The 18,806-nt window shown below is 42.0% G+C and overlaps 1 protein-coding gene across 1 annotated transcript in view; it reads right to left on the reverse strand.

Moving 5' to 3' along the window:
- TRIO (trio Rho guanine nucleotide exchange factor) overlaps positions 1 to 18,806 on the reverse strand; it is a gene marked incomplete in the record, with an annotated part of 1,361,655 nt that overhangs the window by 845,544 nt on the left and 497,305 nt on the right. The window contains 1 exon segment of the mRNA XM_073630705.1: positions 8,540 to 8,659. Coding sequence (XP_073486806.1) covers positions 8,540 to 8,659 — 120 coding nt within the window.

The raw sequence follows: 18,806 nt of genomic DNA on the forward strand, positions 1-18,806 counted from the left end.
AGTTCTGCATCTTTTCTGTTTGTGGGTCTTTCTGCCTTTAGTTTTGCCTTCAGCAAGTGAAATGCATGCTCAATTGGATTGAGATCAGGTGATTGACTCTGCCATTGCAGAAAAGGCGTGGACTGTGTCAGTAGTTTATTTTAAATTTTTATTACGCTTTCTTTTTTTTGGGGGGAGGGGGGGCTTGGACGGTATCAGTTTATTTATTTCGATTTTTATTATTTTTACAATTTTACTTTTAAATATGTATTACATTTTTTCCTTGTTGTTTGGGGGGGCTCTGGTGAGATATCAGGGGTCTAAAGAGACTCCCGACATCTCCCCTTTGAGACAGGGAAAGGGACTAAAAACACAGATTCTCTAGTCCCCTTCTCAGCAGCCTCAGCTGCACTGAAGATGAATGGACAGGAGACAGAGGCTCCCGTTTATTCATAAACTGAAGCATTGATCACTGACACTGTTCATTCGGAAAAGGAAGGAGCCGGTAAATTACAGATTAATTGGCTCATTCCTTCGCTCTCCATCCTGACAGATCCAGGACAGGGGGGGGGAGTGGAGGAGGACCCAGGGGACAATCGGAGATGATCAGTGCAGCAGCGGGGACAGTTACAAGGACCGATGTCCCTGACAGCTGCGGGAGGGAGAGGAGGAGAAGTGGCAGTAAGAAAAGCTATACAGGGAGACCGGTGCTTGTAACTACCCCCACTGTCACACCGATCCTCTGTCAGGCTGGATGCAGTTTGGACATTTTTACTTAGGGGTGTACTCACTTTTGTTGCCAGCGGTTTAGACATTAATGGCTGTGTGTTGAGTTATTTTGAAGGGACAGCAAATTTACACTGTTATACAAGCTGTACAGAACTACTTTACAGTGAAGCAAAGTGTAATTTCTTCAGTGTTGTCACATGAAAAGATATAATAAAATATTTACAAAAACGTGAGGGGTGTACTCACTTTTGTGAAATAGTGTGTATATATATTATGAGGGGTGTGCTCACTTTGTTTTGCATTTAGATTATTCATGTTATTTAAATCTGTGCAGCAATGCCCTGTGCAAGACTTGCTGTATGTACATCATAATATTAGAGCCTCCAGCCCTATAAACACTTTTATACCTAATCCAAACTGACTTTTGGGTCTATTTTAGAAGTCAGACTGTATCTGTGAGAGGGTGTGTTACATAGTTGGTAAGGTTTAATTAGGACACTAGTCCATCCAGTTCAATCTGTGTGAGACCATTTTCCATATCCCTATACATTGTGTTCACCAACACATCTAAAAGTTTTTTGAACTTATCTACACTCCCTGCTGACAGCACCAACTGTGGAAGAGCGTTCCACATCTTTACCACCCTACCAGTAAAGAACCACTTACACAGTTTGGGATTGAAACGTTTCTCAACCATCTTCATTGTGTGGCAGCATGTCTTTTTTTTTTTTTTTTTAAAGAGACCTAAGATTAAAAGTTCCCCATTAATGATGGCATCCCATTTAAAGATTAGTATATTGTGATTATATCCCCTCTTCAGAACAAGTTTAATGTTTGTAGCTGTTCCTCATAACAAAGGTCTTCCAGTCCCCTTAACCACTTGCCACCCAGGCCAATTCTGACATTTCTCTCCTACATGTAAAAACCTCATTATATATGTTTTTTTGCAGAGACCCTAGAGCAGTGATGGCGAACCTTGGCACCCCAGATGTTTTGGAACTACATTTCCCAAGATGCTCCTGCATGCTGCAGTGTAGTTGAGCATCATGGGAAATGTAGTTCCAAAACATCTGGGGTGCCAAGGTTCGCCATCACTGCCCTAGAGAATACAATGGCGGGCAATGCAACTTTTTATCTCGCACTGTATTTGCGCAGCAATTTTTCAAACGCTTTCATGCTTTAAAAAAACAAAAACACAGTAAAGTTAGCCCAATTTATTTGCATAATGTGAAGGATGAAGTTACGCCGAGTAAATAGATACCCAACATGTCACACTTTAAAATTGCACATGCTCGTGGAATGGCGCCAAACTTCGTTACCTAAAAATCCCCATAGGTGATGCTTTAAAAAATTTTCTACTGGTTAAATGTTTTGAGTTACAGAGGAGGTCTAGGGCTAGAATTATTGCTCTAACGTTTGCGGCGCCACCTCACATGTGTGGTTTGAAAACCGTTTTCATATGTGGGCAGGACTTAAGTATTCGCTCGCTTCTGCGTGCGAGCACACGGGGACAGGGGCACTTTACATTTTTTTTCTATTGTTAATTTTTCTTTAAAATTTTTTAACGCTTTAAAAAAAAAAAAAAAATTTGGATCACTTTTATTCCTATTACAAGGAATGTAAACATCCCTAGTAATAGGAATATGGCATGATCGGTCCTCTTTATAATGAGATCTGGGGTCAATAAGACCCCACATCTCACCTCTAGGCTGGGAAAGTTGAAATAAAAAGAAAACGATCTCAGCTTCGCAGCCGAGGCGACACTGTTTGTTTGAATGCAGAGGCCGGGCGTGACGTCATAACATCGCGCCCAGCCTCCGAACGATCATAGAGACTCATGCGACCATCTGGTCCGCCTGAAATCTCCAGAAATATGGTAAATATCCAGGGCTGGCGGATTTGTACATGACTCACCGATGGCAGCGGTGAGTCGGTAGAAGCACCGGAGAGCGGCGGGAGACATCCCTTTTCGCCGCCTGCAAGAACAATCAAGCAACTGACTAGCAGCTATGATCGTTCTTATGGTGTAGGCAATCGCCGGCTGAAAAAGACAATAGCTGAATGATGCCTGTAGCTGCAGGCATCTTTCAGATATACCCGCACAAAGTCAAGGACGACATATGGCGGCCGGCGGGTGGGAAGTGGTTAATAGCTGTGTTGTCCTCTTTCCTGAGGCTTGGTAACCAGAAATGGAGAGCATATTCAAGATGTGGCTGAAACAGAGTTCTACAAAGTGGTACAATTATAGTTTTAGCTCTTGAGTAAATACCCTTTTAAATGCATGCTAATGGCCTGAAAGCCTTGCTTGCTACAGCTTGGAATTTCATGCTATTGCGGAGTCAAAACTAGGACCCCAAGATCCTTTTCCATATTTGATTACCCCAGATTCCACTTCTTTTCCTTCAAAAGCTCCTGGGTTGCTCTTGCAGTGCCAAACCTTTTACCTACCTAATTGATTAAGAAAGATCTGATCACGGATGTGGAAATATGGGGCAATTTAGGTAACAGTGATCACAGGTAAATTGGCTTCAGTATAAATCACACAAATAGGAAACATAAGGGGAATACAAAGACACTGAATTTCAAAAGAGCCAACTTCCCTAAACTACAATCCTTGCTAGAAGGCATAAATTGGGATAAAACCTTAGGAACAAAGAACACGGAGGAGAGACGGGTTTTGGATCATTGTCCATATGTACTGTGAAGCGCTGTCCAATCAACTTTGCTGCATTTGGCTGAATCTGGGCTGACAGTATATCTCTAAACACTGCAGAATTCATCCGGCTGCTTCTGAGTTCTGTCACATCATCAATAAACACCAATGACCCAGTGCCACTGGAAGCCATGCATGCCCATGCCATTACACTGCCTCCACCATGTTATACAGATGACGTTGTGTTCTTTGGATCATGAGCTGTTCCAAGCCTTCTCCACACTTTATTCCTCCCATCATTCTGGTGCAGATTAATCTTAGTTTCAGCCATCCAAAGAAAGCTTTTCCAGAAGTGGTCTGGCATTTTTAGATGTTTTTTGGCAAAGTCTAATCTGGCTTTTCGATTCTTTAGGCTTATGATTGGTTAGCACCTTGTGGTGAACCCTCTGTATTTGCTCTCGTGAAGTCTTCCCTTGATTGTAGGCTGACAAGGATATGCTCACCTCCTGGAGAGTGTCCTTCACTTCTCTGGATGCTGTGAATGGATTTTTCTTTACCATAGAGAGAATCCTGGGTTCACCCACCACCACAGTTGTCTTCCGTGGACATCCAGGCTTATTTATGTTGCCGAGTTCACCAGTGTGGCGTTCTTTCCTCAGAATGTACCAAACTGTTGATTTAGCCACTCCTAATGTTTCTGCTATGTCTTAGTTTATGAAGCCTTACAATGGCCTGTTTGACTTGCATGGACAACTCATTTGAATGCATGATATAGGTTCAGAGCAACAGATTCCAAATGCAAATACCCCACTTAAGCCCCATACACACTAATAGATTTTCTGCAGATTTTTGTCTTCAGATTTTCCAAAACCATATAATATGAGGTCAAACCTTAAGAGTTTCAATTTGTATGCAATCAGGCAGGCCCTTGCACTACATGGTTTTGGTAAATCTGAAGACAAAAATATGCAGAAAATCTAATAGTGTGTATAGGGTCTTAGAATCAACTCCAAACCTTTTACCTGCCTAATTGATTAAGGGCATTAAATAAGGGCATTAGCCAATGCATCCCATTGGGTAATAAATTTAAAAGAGCGAACAAAAGTTATGGATGGCTTAACTCCAATGTAAAAATGCATATAAAAGCAAAGGAGAAGGCCTTCAAAAAATACAAGGTTGAGGGTTCATCATCAGCATTCAGACTTTATAAAGAATGCAACAGGAAATGTAAGGGTTCAATAAGGACGGCTAAGATAGAACATGAAAGACACATAGCGGAGGAGAGCCAAAAAAATCCCAAGAAATTCTTTAAGTATATAAACATTAAATAAGGGAGGACAGACCATATCGGCCCCATAAAGAATGAGGAAGGACATCTGGTTACAAAGGTTTGGGAAATGGCGAAGGTATTGAATTTATTGTTCTCCTCAATCTAACGAGGGAATCGGGGGGCTTCAGTAACCAAAACTGCAGTGTTTATCCTCACGACACATTACAGGAACCACCTCCATGGTTAACAGAGCACAGAATTAAAATTAGACTTGGGAAACTTAACATTAATAAATCACCAGGACCAGATGGCTTGCACCCGAGGGTACTTCGGGAACTCATTCAAGTAATTGCCAGACCATTGTTCCTAATTTTTACTGACAGTCTACTGACTGGAATGGTACCAGCTGATTGGAGAAAAGCCAATAAGCAGCTATTTATAAGGGCCAAAAATACATCCCTGGGAATTACAGACCAGTTAGCCTAACATCAATAGTATGTAAACTCTTGGAGGAGATGGTAAGGGACTATATACAAGATTTTAGTAATGAGAACGGTATCATTAGCAGTAATCAGCACGGATTCATTTAGAATCGTTCTTGCCAAACCAATCTATTAACCTTCTATGAGGAGGTGAGTTGCCACCTAGATAAAGGAGGGCCCCGTAGATGTGGTGTATCTGGATTTTGCAAAAGCATTTGGCACAGTTCCCATAAACGTTTACTGTACTGTACCTATTGGCATGGACAATAGGATGAGTACATGGATTGAAAACTGACTACAAGGGCGAGTTCAGAGGGTGGGGATAAATGGGGAGTACTCGGAATGGTCAGGGGTGGGTAGTGGGGTCCCCCAGGGTTCTGTGCTGGGACCAATCTAATTTAAATTTAGTTTAATTTGTTCATAAACGACCTGGAGGATGGGGTAAACAGTTCAATCTCTGTATTTGTGGACGATACTAAGCTAAGCAGGGCATTAACTTCTCCGCAGGATGTGGAAACCTTGCAAAAAACATCTGAACAAGTTAATGGGGTGGACAAACATGGCAAATGAGGTTCAATGTAGAAAAATGTAAAATAATGCATTTGGGTGGCAAAAATATGAATGCAATCTATACACTGGGGGAGAACCTCTGTGGGAATTTAGGATGGAAAAGGACCCGGGGGTCCTAGTAGATGATAGGCTCAGCAAAGGCATGCAATGCCAAGCTGCTGTTACCAAAGCAAACAGAATATTGGCATGCATTAAAATGGGGATTAATGCCAGAGATAAAACAATAATTCTCCCGCTCTACAAGTCCCTGGTCCGGCCGCACTTAAAAGTATGCTGTCCAGTTCTGGGCACCAGTCCTCAGGAAGGATGTAGTGGAAATGGAGCGAGTACAAAGAAGGGCAACAAAGCTAATAAAGGGTCTTGAGGATATTAGTTATGAGGAAAGGTTGCGAGCACTGAACTTATTCTCTCTGGAGAAGAGACGCTTGAGAGGGGATATGATTTCAATATACAAATACCATACTGATGACCCCACAATAGGAATAAAACTTTTTAACAGAAGGGAGTTTAACAAGACTCGTGGCCACTCATTAAAATTAGAAGAAAAGAGGTTTAACTTTAAACTACGTAGAGGTGTTCTTTACTGTAAGAGCGGCAAGGATGTGGAATTCCCTTCGGCGGTGGTCTCAGCGGGGGGCATCGACAGTTTAAAAAAAAACTATTAGATAAGCACCTGAAAAACTGCAACATACAGAGATATACAATGTAATGCTGACATATAATCACACACATAGGTTGGAGTCGATGGACTTGTGTCTTTTTTCAACCTCACCTACTATGTACAGTAAAAGAAGGAGTAGCCCACACCTGGACAGCTTTTGATTCAATTGTCCAATTACTTTTGGCTCCTTAAAAAAGGGGGAGTGGCTATTCTTAAAAGTTGTAATTCCTAAACCCTGGATGTACATACCCTCAAATTAAACCTTAGAGTGTGCATTTTCAACCCATATCTATTATATAACTATAGCTTGAATAGGTTTTGGTAAATACCAGAAAAATCTAAAATTGTGCCTGCGTCCAAATATATATGGACCTAACTGTGTGTGTGTGTGTGTGTGTGTGTGTGTGTGTGTGTGTGTGTGTGTGTGTGTGTGTGTGTATATATAGATGTATATATGTATATATATATATACATACACATACATACGCATGCACGTGAATGGACACAGCGGGAGCCTATCAGCAGGTTCAGTGGACTTGATATCCACTAAGACCCACCGATCATTTGGGACACAAGCAGAAAGGCGGTATACCCATGTAAACAAGGCAGACTGCCGTTCTGTCAGTAGGGAAGGTATTGATCCTGTGTTTCTACAAAGCAGAAACCTGGATCTCTGCCTTCCCATAGTACAAGCACCTCCCACACAGTAACCAAGCACAGGTTAGGCACACAGTTAACCCTCCGATTGCCCCTGATGTTAACCCCTTCCCTGCCAGTGTCCTTAAGACAGTGACAGTGCATATTTTTAGCACTGATCACTATATAAGTGTCACTGGTTCCCAAAAAAGCATCAAAAGTGTCACTTAAAGTGCAATTTGACCGCTGCAATGTCGCCGTCCTGCTATAAGTCATTGTCCCACTATAAGTCGCTGATTGCCACCATTACTAGTAAAAAAAAAAAAAAAAAAAAATCCATAAAAATATCCCGTTTGTAGATGCTATAACTTTTACTTAAAACAATCAATATACGCTCATTGGGATTTTTTTTTACTACAAATATGTAGCAGAATACATATTGGCCTAAATTTATCAATATGCATTTTTTTTTTTTTTACAGGGTGTGTTTTATAGCAGAAAGTAAAAAAAATGTTTTTTCTTTTTCAAAAATTGTCGGGCTTTTTTTGTTTATAGCACAAAAAAGGTGATCAAATACCACCAAAAGAAAGTTCTATTTGTGGGGAAAAAAGGGCATGCATTTTATTTGGGTATAGCGTTGCACAACTGCGCAATTGTCAGTTAAAGTAACGCAGTGCCGTATCGCAAAAAATGGCTTGGTCATGAAGGGGGGTAAATCTTCTGGCAGGGGCATGCGGCGAACGCTAGTGCAGCGTGTCAGTCTGACACACAGCATCTCCGATCGTGGTAAGGTGCCTCTGATAGAGACTTTTTACCACGTGATCAGCTGTGACCAATCACAGTTGATCATCCCTTGAACCAAGAAGTGCCGGTAAAAGGCATTCCTCTGTTCACACTGACAGGGAGAGCCGATTATTGGCTCTCCCTGTCAGAGGGGGGGGGTCTGTGCTGATAATCAGCAGATTATCAGCACAGCCCCCATCAGATGTGCCAATCAGTGCTCACCAGTGCTGCCCGTCAGTGCCCACCACAGTGCCGCCCGTCAGTGCCCACCACAGTGCTGCCCGTCAGTGCCCACCAGAGTGCCCATCAGTGACGCCCGTCAGTGCTGCCTATCGGTGCCCATCAGTGCTGCATATCAGTGCCCATCAATTCTAAATATCAGTGCCTCAGTGCACATCAGTGCATGACAGAAACTAAGAAAAACTTTATTTGTCAAAAATGTCGGTCTTTTTTTGTTTAGCAAAAAAATTAAAAACCCAGAGGTGATGAAATACCACACCACCAAAAGAATGCTCTATTTGTGGGAAGAAATTGATAAAAATTTAGTTTAGGTACAGTATTGCATGACCGCGCAATTGTCAAAGTGCAATAGCGCTGAAAGCTGAAAATTGTCTTGGGCAGGAAGGGGCGAAAGTGCCTGGTACTGAAGTGGTTAATAGAACTTCAGACTGAGCTATCCAATAAAGAATTAAATCACTGCAGTATGTCAATCATGAGTTAAACATACAGGCTGCTCCACCAGAGTTAAAATAGATTAAATGTTTAACCATTGATACCTCTATTGCATGCTGGAATTGTTCATGTTCCCTTTGAAGTTGTTCTGCTTCCTGTAGTGAGCTGGCTGTAATGAGCCCAGCATTCAGCATAGATTCTCCATTACGGATCCAACCCAGTACCTAAAAAAAGATAAAAGACTGAAAGCTGAAAAAGTATGATTTACAGCATTAGCTGGACAAACATATTGTGCAATTTGAACAGTGAAAGCCTAACTATAAGACGTATTTATAAAGCAGCAAATGTGACATTAAAACATTCACTACGAGGTATCACTGAATTATAAACACACACCATGAATACTCACCTGCAGTGAATGTTTGGTGAACGTCATAATCACTGCTTTATAAATCTGCCCATGTTTTCATGTTAAATGTAGTTAGTTTGACTACTGCTTTCACACAAAGCACAGCAGTCTGGGTTGCCATGAAATCTGACAGTAATGCTGATCACTGAGCATGAGCATTGTTGAATGTAGTACTGTGGAAGGGGTGTGTCAGACCACTGCACAGGGCAGCTTAGTACAGGTAAACGCCAACTCATTAGTTTAAAAAAAAACAAAAAACCGCACATGACAGGATTTTTTGCGTACACCCCTGCTGGGGTCTCCAGGAACTAGATAACACCAGCGCAACTTGCCACTGCCCTGGACCTGTATAGCACCCTGTAGCAAACTCAGCATGTTGTAGAATGTAAAGTATAAAAAGTGAAGCGCTAAAGTTACAAATAAAGGAAGGTGCTAAAGTTATATGTAATATAAACATATAAGTGGCATAATAACATAGAATTATATGTGATACAAACATGTAAGTGACATAATAGCACAAACTCCAATCATAATAAATGTGAATAAATGATAGTGTGCTAATGTAGTGACTGCACTACACCCAAAAGTCCACATTGAACAGGATAATGAAATACAGTCCAATTTGGTTTGTGATCCAATGCACATGAGAAGAATTCCTGACATTACTGAGAACCTTGAAGTGAGAAAATAAAAGAAAACACCACCACCGTGAAAGAGGGAGGAGGCTTACCGGATGGTATTGACTTGGCGGGGTGTATACCACCCAAGTCAACAAGGCTTGTTGGGTTCAAACCACCCAATGGGGGACAGCAGGTCCTGGAACTCGGTCAGTCGGTCAAACGGATGTTAACTGAAGGATTTGGTAGAAATGTATAAAGCATGTAAAAGCATTAAGGTGATGTTGACCGAAGGTCCATCCGACGCGTTTCGACTGCAGAGTCGTCATCTGGGGTGTGGACCCCCCGGAAAACATTGCTTAAATGAGAATAATGACCCTAGAGTTTGCTTGACACCGGAAGTGATCTCAAATGACATCACTTCCTGTCTCCGTGTTTAGATCTAAAATACAAATAAAAAATTGGTTTAAACACATAAATGGATTGCATGAATATGATACTGGCAATAGCCAGTGTTTCCGAACGGCATAACAGACTATATTCTGTATGCATCATACATTAAAACATTAAAATGCTTAGTCTGTTAGCCAGGCCTCATTGTGAAGAAGAGGCATGGTTCCCTGGCTGTCGTTTCAAAATCAGCAAGCCTCGTTGTGAAACTGAGGCTTGGATGAGTGACTTCCTCTATGTGTATCATTAATTGGTGTGTTACAGCATTAGGTCCATCAACCAAGCCTCACTGTGAAGTCGAGGTGTGGCTATATGGCTTCTATCCAAACCAAGCCTCACTATGAGACCGAGGCGTGGATTGGTAACCTCCGCCTTGCACACCAACCAAGCCTCGCTCTGGAAGCGAGGCCCGGTAAAGCAATGATAACGTAAACAAAAAACATGACGGGCTTGTCACATAGTGTATACAGGTCTCATGCCCGTCAGCAGATAAATGTAAGAAAGGAAAAAAAGAAAAAAAAAAAAGGGGGGAACCAGAAAAAAAAAGCCCGTCCCACACAGTGGAGATGGTAAAAAAAAAAAAAAAAAAAAAAAAGGAAGAAAACAAAATTTGTAATACAGGAACCCGTATTAATATAAAGGGTGCAATCCACTATATGAACACGGATCCAGAAGGTTTTGAGTCCTCCCTACTCTCACTACTACATTGACTGAGTTTTTCAAATTAAACAACACTCCAGACGTGGATCCTCTCATGATTTGGGAGGCCCACAAATGTACGATTAGGGGAGAGTTGATAAAAATGGGATCCAAACGTAAAAGAGAAAAAGAACTTACTATTAAAAACCTGATCACACAAATTAATACCCTAGAGACCTTGCATAAACAGTCACTATCTACAGTCACAGCCACACAATTACTAGAAGCTAGGAAGAATCTGCAACAAATATTGGATTCTAGAGCTAAAAGAACTCTATTCTTTAGAAGGAAACTATACTATGAGGCGGGAAATAAAACGGGCAAACTTTTAGCAAGAGCAATAAGGGAACATACAACCTCTAATAACATCTCTGGCATCAGAGGGGCATATGGTAAAATTGACGTAACTTCAGAAGTGATAGCCGATCATTTCCAGGAATACTACACAAAACTCTATAATCTACCACCACAACACAGAGAACATAATATGACTGACAACAGAACCCAAATCATAAAAGACTACATACTCAGGAGCGGACTCCCAGCTCTTCAGGAGTCGGACTCAGCTCTGCTAGAGGATCCAATCACCCCACTAGAAATCAACCAAGCCATTAAACACTTAAAAAATGGCAAGAGTCCGGGACCGGACGGTTATTCCGCCATTTATTATAAAACCTTTTTGAACATCCTTACGAACCCCCTTGCGGCTGCCTTGAACTCCCTGTCCTCTCCTAGAGAGGGGACCCCAGATTTTCTTTCGGCCCACATCACGGTGATACCGAAGTCAGGGAAAGACCCGTTGGAATGCCATAGTTATAGACCCATTTCCCTGCTAAACCTGGATGTTAAATTGTTCGCTAAGATCCTCGCTACGAGATTGAGCCCACTACTTCCGGAGCGGATTGATCTGGAGCAGGTGGGCTTTGTCCCTGGAAGAGACGCTAAAGATAATGTCACTAAAGCACTCCTTCTTATACACGCAGCAAAAACACGGGATATTGAGGGCCTTCTCCTGTCCACGGATGCGGAGAAGGCCTTCGATAGAGTGGCGTGGGATTTCATGAGGGCAGTGTGCCATCATGTGGGTCTGGGCCCACACATGCTCTCCTGGATATCAGCTCTATACCAAAACCCCAAGGCGCAATTAAAAATCAATGGTATACTCTCTAAGCCTGTACACATAGCGAATGGAACTAGGCAGGGGTGCCCGTTGTCACCCCTGCTGTTCATACTAACCTTAGAACCCTTCATAAGAACGATTAAGCAAAATACCGCAATATCCGGATTTTGGATTGGGGACAGGGAGTTCAAGTTGGCAGCTTACGCAGATGACCTTTTATTTTTTCTTACGAGCCCTACTGTTTCCTTACCTAACTTAATGAAAGAATTTAACACATACGGGTACATTTCTAACTTAAAAATAAATTATTCAAAATCGGAAGCCCTTAACATTACTTTACCGGACAATCTGCTTCGCCTAACCACTTCCAATTCTCAGTTTAGATGGGTCCACAATGCACTTAAATATCTGGGAGTCTGGCTTACCCCCCGACACCAGAACACGTTTGAAAAAAAATTTCCCAGAAGGTTTTGAGTCTAGATACCCCTCTAGTTTTAGCTGCACCCCTCTATGGAGCGATGTATCTGTCTATAATGAGAAATTGAGCACCTTTTGGGTCCTGTGCATGGTGTTGTCGATAGTGATGGGGAACTGTATGTTTAATACTACCCAATTTTATTAAATTGATGTGTTACGTGACTCTGGCAGTAAATGAACAAACGATTCTACCGACATATTGCCATAAGGGCAAGTCTATAGGTATACCACACTGGTTGTGGCACAAGTGCAGAATTGTTTAATGGTATAAACCTGGCCAGTTACAGTCAAATGGAATTCCTTAGTGGCTCTACGTCCACTAATGTTGTGTTGGCAGACAGAACACTTTTTACAAGGATAGTATCCTACCCAGTTGTGGAAGAATGTAGGCCTGATGGGGGGATTGATAATAGAAGGTGCAATCTTGTTTTTAAGTGAAGGTGCACCTCAATATACCACCTTGGGTCTCTCAGGTATAATGGGCCCAAGTACTCTATCGTTCTTCAAAATTCCCCAATGCAGTGTAAAAATGTCTTTGATCTGTTTGTGCTGTGTTGAGAACATGACCATTTGAAACTGTCATCGCCCTCTCTCTGAGGTTTATCCGCCAACAGTAGAGCTTGGTCAGTATTCAATACCGTAATAAGATCTCTCGAGATATGGGGCCCCAAAGTCGGGTCACAAAATGTCATTCTCTGCTGCAGAAGTGCTTGACATTTTGCGACCCGAATTTGGTGCCCCGTATCTCGGGGCCACTTGGTGCTAGGAACCCCAAATTTGGATATGTTGTAGTGCTAGTTCCACTGTGTTTGCATACCAATTTTGGGGTTCCTAATTGGCCCCAAGATATGGGGCCCCAAAGTCGGGTCGCAAAATGTCATTCTCTGCTGCAGTTTACCATCATATTTCTGTGTTTTCTGGTCCAAAAAATAGGGTTCCTTTAAAAACGCGTATAAACGCAAACGCGGCTAAACGAGGTACAAGCATTTAGCCTCGTTTGGCATCTGAAATGTGGAAAACTTTTGCGTCTGAACCCATTTTCTTGCTTCTGGAAAAACGAGGTTAAACACAACTGCTTAAAAACGCCAAAAAACTAGACTGTGTACATGGACACATAGGATAACATTGAATGAGTTCAGGGGCAGTTGAAAAAAGTGTCCAACTGCCTCTGAATGTGCGTTTAACCACCTAAGGACCAGCCTCGTTTTGGATTTTAGGTGTTTACATGTTCAAAAAACAGGTTTTTCTGCTAGAAAATTACTTAGAACCCCCAAACATTATATATGGTTTTTCTTCTAACACCCTAGAGAATAAAATGGCGGTCATTGCAATACTTTTTTTTGCACCATATTTGCACAGCGGTCGTAGCCTCCCTGGCGGTTTTCCCGAGTGTGGCTCGGGGTTAAAATTCAGTACCATTAGCGGTAACCCCGAGCCACACTCGGGATCGCATTGCAGGATCCTGGGGCGGCGTTACTTACCTTGTCCCCAGGATCCTGCGATGTCACCCGCAGTGTCCGAGGGCTCCGTCCTCCTCCGAAGCCTCTCCGTGCCAGGCTCCGTTCCCTGCGAGCGGCGCGACGCACGGGGGCGGAGCCTGGCGGCAAATTAAAAAAAAAGTAAAAATCATAACACATACAGTACTGTAATCTTACAGATTACAGTACTGTATGAAATGATTTCACATCCCTTTTGTCCCCAGTGCTTTGGCCCATGCCCTGCATGCAGTTTTACATGATATACATGCCCATGCCCTGCATGCAGTTTTACATGATATACACTGTTCTTTCTGCCTGGAAACTGTAGATTGTCCATAGCAACCAAAAAGTGTCCCTTTACGTCAAAAGTGGCTTTAGACCAGCTAGGAAACAGCAATAGTAAATTAGAACACTTGCAGAATTGAGCGATAGTGAATTGTGGGGAAATTTATTTTATTACTATTTTTTTAAATTTTTTTTAATTATTTATTTTTTATTATATTATAATTTATGTTTTTGTGTTTCAAACTTTATCATACCCGGGATATCTACTAGACTCTGGTTTGGACAGATTTAAGTGTGTTATTGTTAAGATTTACAGACCTACAATATAAAACGCCAAATATCCATGCAAAATAATGCTTCCGCTTTCAGCACCTAAAATCCGAAATAATCATACCGCCAGGGAGGTTAAAAGCGCACTTTTTTTGGAAAAAATTCACTTTTTTGAATAAAAAAATAAGACAACAGTAAAGTTAGCCCAATTTTTTTTATATTGTGAAATATAATGTTACGCCAAGTAAATTGATACCCAACATGTCATGCTTGAAAATTGCGCCCGCTCGTGGAATGGCGTCAAACTTTTACCCTCAAAAATCTCCATAGGCGACGTTTAAAAAATTCTACAGGTTGCAAAACAAATGTGAGAGAAAAAAGCTGCCAGCACCTAAAAAAAGTCCAGTATCGGACTCCTATAGTATGGTAAACAAGCAAAGTGCAGCGCTATAAGTATATATGTGACATAAAAAGAAATAAGGTCCCACCAAGTGACATAACATCAATCAGTAGATATAAATAAACAAGATCAATCAATAATAAACGAGGAACTTAGATCACAGATGCATGTGAAAAAGTATATGAGAAAAAGTCCAAAAAGAATTAAAATTATATTGAGTCCACAAAAAACACCCATCCAAGAAAGATTCCTTCTCAGAAGGAAGTAGATTCAAAGTCACGTGACGGCACTGGATTCTGCAAAATAAAGCTACTGGTCCCGCTCTGTACCTTTGGTTTTGGGAGACCATAATCCCTATGCTGGGCGAGACTGCCGTAATAGCAGTCATCGCCGTCCGGTAAGCAGACTCTATTCATACACTCCTTGGTGGATTATCTACGAACACTCCTTATCACATCTTTCCTGGATGGGTGTTTTTTGTGGACTCAATATAATTTTAATTCTTTTTGGACTTTTTCTCATATACTTTTTCACATGCATCTGTGATCTAAGTTCCTCGTTTATTATTGATTGATCTTGTTTATTTATATCTACTGATTGATGTTATGTCACTTGGTGGGACCTTATTTCTTTTTATGTCACATATATACTTATAGCGCTGCACTTTGCTTGTTTACCATCCCTTGTAATAGAAAAAAGCATGGCAGGACCTCTTAAATATGAGATCTGGGGTCAAAAAGACCTCAGATCTCATATTTAACCACCTCAATACTGGGCACTTTCACCCCCTTCCTTCCCAGACCAATTTTCAGCTTTCAGTGCTCTCTCACTTTGAATGACAATTACTCAGTCATGCTACACTGTACCCAAATGAAATTTTTATCATTTTGTTCACACAAATAGAGCTTTCTTTTGGTGGTATTTATTCACCACTTCATTTTTTATGATATAAGCGAAAAAAGAGCGAATATTTTGAAAAAAAAACAAAATTTTCTACTTTCTCTTTTAAAAGAAACCAAAAAAATTTAATTTTGTCGAAAATTTAGGCAAAAATGTATTCTACCACATGTCTTTGGTAAAAAAAATCCTGATAATTGTATGATCATTGGTTTGTGTGAAAGTTATAGAGTCTACAAGCCATGCTACGCATTATTGAAAATGTATCAATCCTAATGCACTGATGGCCTAATGCACTGATCTCATTTCTTGAGGCCCTAAAATGTCAGGACAGTACAATAACCCCCCAAAAGACCCCTGCGCGGGCACGTGGCGGCGCGATCTCCTGTCATCTGCCACCCCCTCCCCCTTGTTTACTATACGATGGCTGTGATTACACACAGCCATCGTGCGGATCAGGAGGGCAAATCACATTGCCCTCCTGCCGCTCTGAGATGCGGCGTGTCCGAGTGACACGCGCGCATCGGGATTGCGCGGCTGCGCGGGAGCGCGCCCGCGTGATCCCGCTCCTTCTGAAGGACGTTCGGGAACGTCCAGTCAGAAGGAGGGAGCTCCCACCCGGCCGTATATGTGCAGTGGCCGGGTGGGAAGTGGTTAAACTAAAATGCAATTAAAAAAAAAAAAAAAAAAGTCATTTAGAAAAATGACATTTGAAAAATGTGCCTTTAAGAGGCGTGGACGGAAGTGACGTTTTGACGTTGCTTCCGCCCAGCAGTGTCATGGAGACGAGTGAGCGCCATCTTAGCCTCACTCGTCTCCAGACACCACAGGATAGGACGCGATCGCCTCCGCCGATACCGACGGCTCCGGTAAGCGGCGGAGGGCACCGGATCACGGCAGGAGGGGGGGCCCTCTCCCGCCACCGAAAAAAGTGATCTCGCGGCGAATCCGCCACAGGGACCACTTTTATCTGAAAGCCGGCCGCCGCACGAAAACGGGGATACCGGGGTTATGGCAGCTAGCTGCTGCCATAACAACGATATCCCCGTTCAAAGTTTGGACGTATATAGTCGTGCGGCGGTCTTGAAGTGGTTAACAGCGTCTCGTGTGCATGAGGCCTTAGGAACCGAACTCAGCCATGACTTGTGATGACAGCTGTCTATGGGTATAAACCCATTCCTGTCGGTAGCCTTGAAGTGGGTACTCAATATAAATTGTTGCTCTGACCTTTCGATCACCAAATCCAGAAAATGAATCTTGGAACGACTGGACTGGTAAGTCAGAACAATCCCACGATCGTCATCATTGAGTGTCAAGAAAAATTCCTCCAGTGATTCCGAAGTACCAGCCCATAGGAGGATGACGTCTATGTACCTGGCCCACAGTTTCAACTGTGTGTGATCCAGGGCTTAGACGACATCCTCCTCCCACTTGGCCATAAAAAGGTTGGCCAAACTGGGAGCGAATTTGGCTCCCATCACCACACCTTTGAGCTGTAAATAAAAACGTCCATCAAACCAGAAGTAGTTATGATGGGTAGCAAAATCTAATAATTCCAAAATGAATTCAACCTGAGGTGTGGCAAGAGTGATATCTCTCTTCAGAAATTTTTGTGCGGCCTCCATTCCTCTCTGATGTAAGATACAGGAATACAAGGATGCAACGTCAGCTGTGGCCATAATAAGGTCACCTTCGAAATTAAATTCGGCTAGACGACTAATCACATCCCTAGTATCCTTGAGGTAGGATGGGGTTTTTCTGACTAATGGTTGTAAGAAAAAAATCAATGTATTTACCGATTCTAGAAGTAATAGAATCTATCCCACTTATAATGGGATGTCCAGGGGGGTGAAGGGGGTCCTTATGGATTTTGGGCAAATAATGAATGATGGGGATGCATGGGGCCAACGGAACAAGAAAAGATTTTTCTTTGTGGTTTAAAATCAAAGAATCCAAACCCTTACAAATGATACTGGTCAATTTTCTTTTGTATATACTAGTGGGGTCACTAGGTAATTCTTTATAGGTGGAATGATCACTTAAGATGTTGTACATCTCCCCCATATAATCAGCTTTATTTAAAAGTACAATGCCCCCACCCTTGTCGGTGGGACAAATAACTTGTCACACAAGGACTTTGTTCATTTACAGCCAGAGTCACGGAACACATCAATTTAATAAAATTGGGTGGTATTAAACATACAGTTCCCCATCACTATCGAGAACACCATGCACGGGACCCAATAGGTACTCAATTTCTCATTATAGACAGATACATCCCTCCATGGAGGGGTGGAGCTAAAACTAGAGGGGTATCTATCCAGATTTGAAACCTTCTGGATCTATGAATTACAGACTCACCACCCACAGGGGATGAACGTGGAGTGGGACATTAACTCTTTTATAAATAGAGCCTAATAGCCACGATACTCGGAACGATTTTTGGCTTTTTTGTGCTAATTTTTTAATGTCCATTTGTAAATTGTATATTATTATTTTTACCATATTTGATTTAGATTGGGGACAGCATTCAATACTGTCTACACTTGTAGGATTGCTCACAATTAATGTACACCCCAGACCTTGCTGTAGCCGTGTTCATATAGTGGATTGCACCCTTTCTATTATTACGGGTTCCTGTATTACAAATTTTGTTTTCTTCCTTTTCTTTTTTTTACCATCTCCACTGTGTGGGACAGGCTGTTTTTTTTTTCTGGTTCCCCCCCCTTTTTTTTTTCTTTTTTACTTTCTTACATTTACCTATCTGCTGACGGGCATGAGACTTGTATATACTATGTGGCAAGCCCGTCATGTTTTTTGTTTACGTTATGATTGCTCTACCGGGCCTTGCTTCCAGAGTGAGGCTTGGTTGGTGTGCAAGGCGGAGGTTACCAATCCACGCCTCGGTCTCATAGCGAGGCTTGGTTTGGATAGAAGCCATATAGCCATGCCTCAACTTCACAGCGAGGCTTGGTTGATGGACCTAATGCTGTAATACACCAATTAATGATACACAGAGAGGAAGTCACTCATCCAAGCTCAGTTTCACAACGAGGCTTGCTGATTTTGAGACAGCGAACCATGCCTCATCTTCACAATGAGGCCTGGCTAACGGACTAAGCATTTTAATGTTTTAATGCATGATGCATTCAGAATATAGTCCGTTATGCCATTCGGAAACACTGGCTATTGCCAGTTTCATATTCATACAATCCATTTATGTGCTTAAATCACTTTCTTATTTGTATTTTAGATCTAAACACGGAGGC

The sequence above is a fragment of the Aquarana catesbeiana genome, linkage group LG05 (genome assembly GCF_042186555.1).
Source record: "Aquarana catesbeiana isolate 2022-GZ linkage group LG05, ASM4218655v1, whole genome shotgun sequence".
Taxonomy (NCBI): Eukaryota; Metazoa; Chordata; class Amphibia; order Anura; family Ranidae; genus Aquarana; species Aquarana catesbeiana.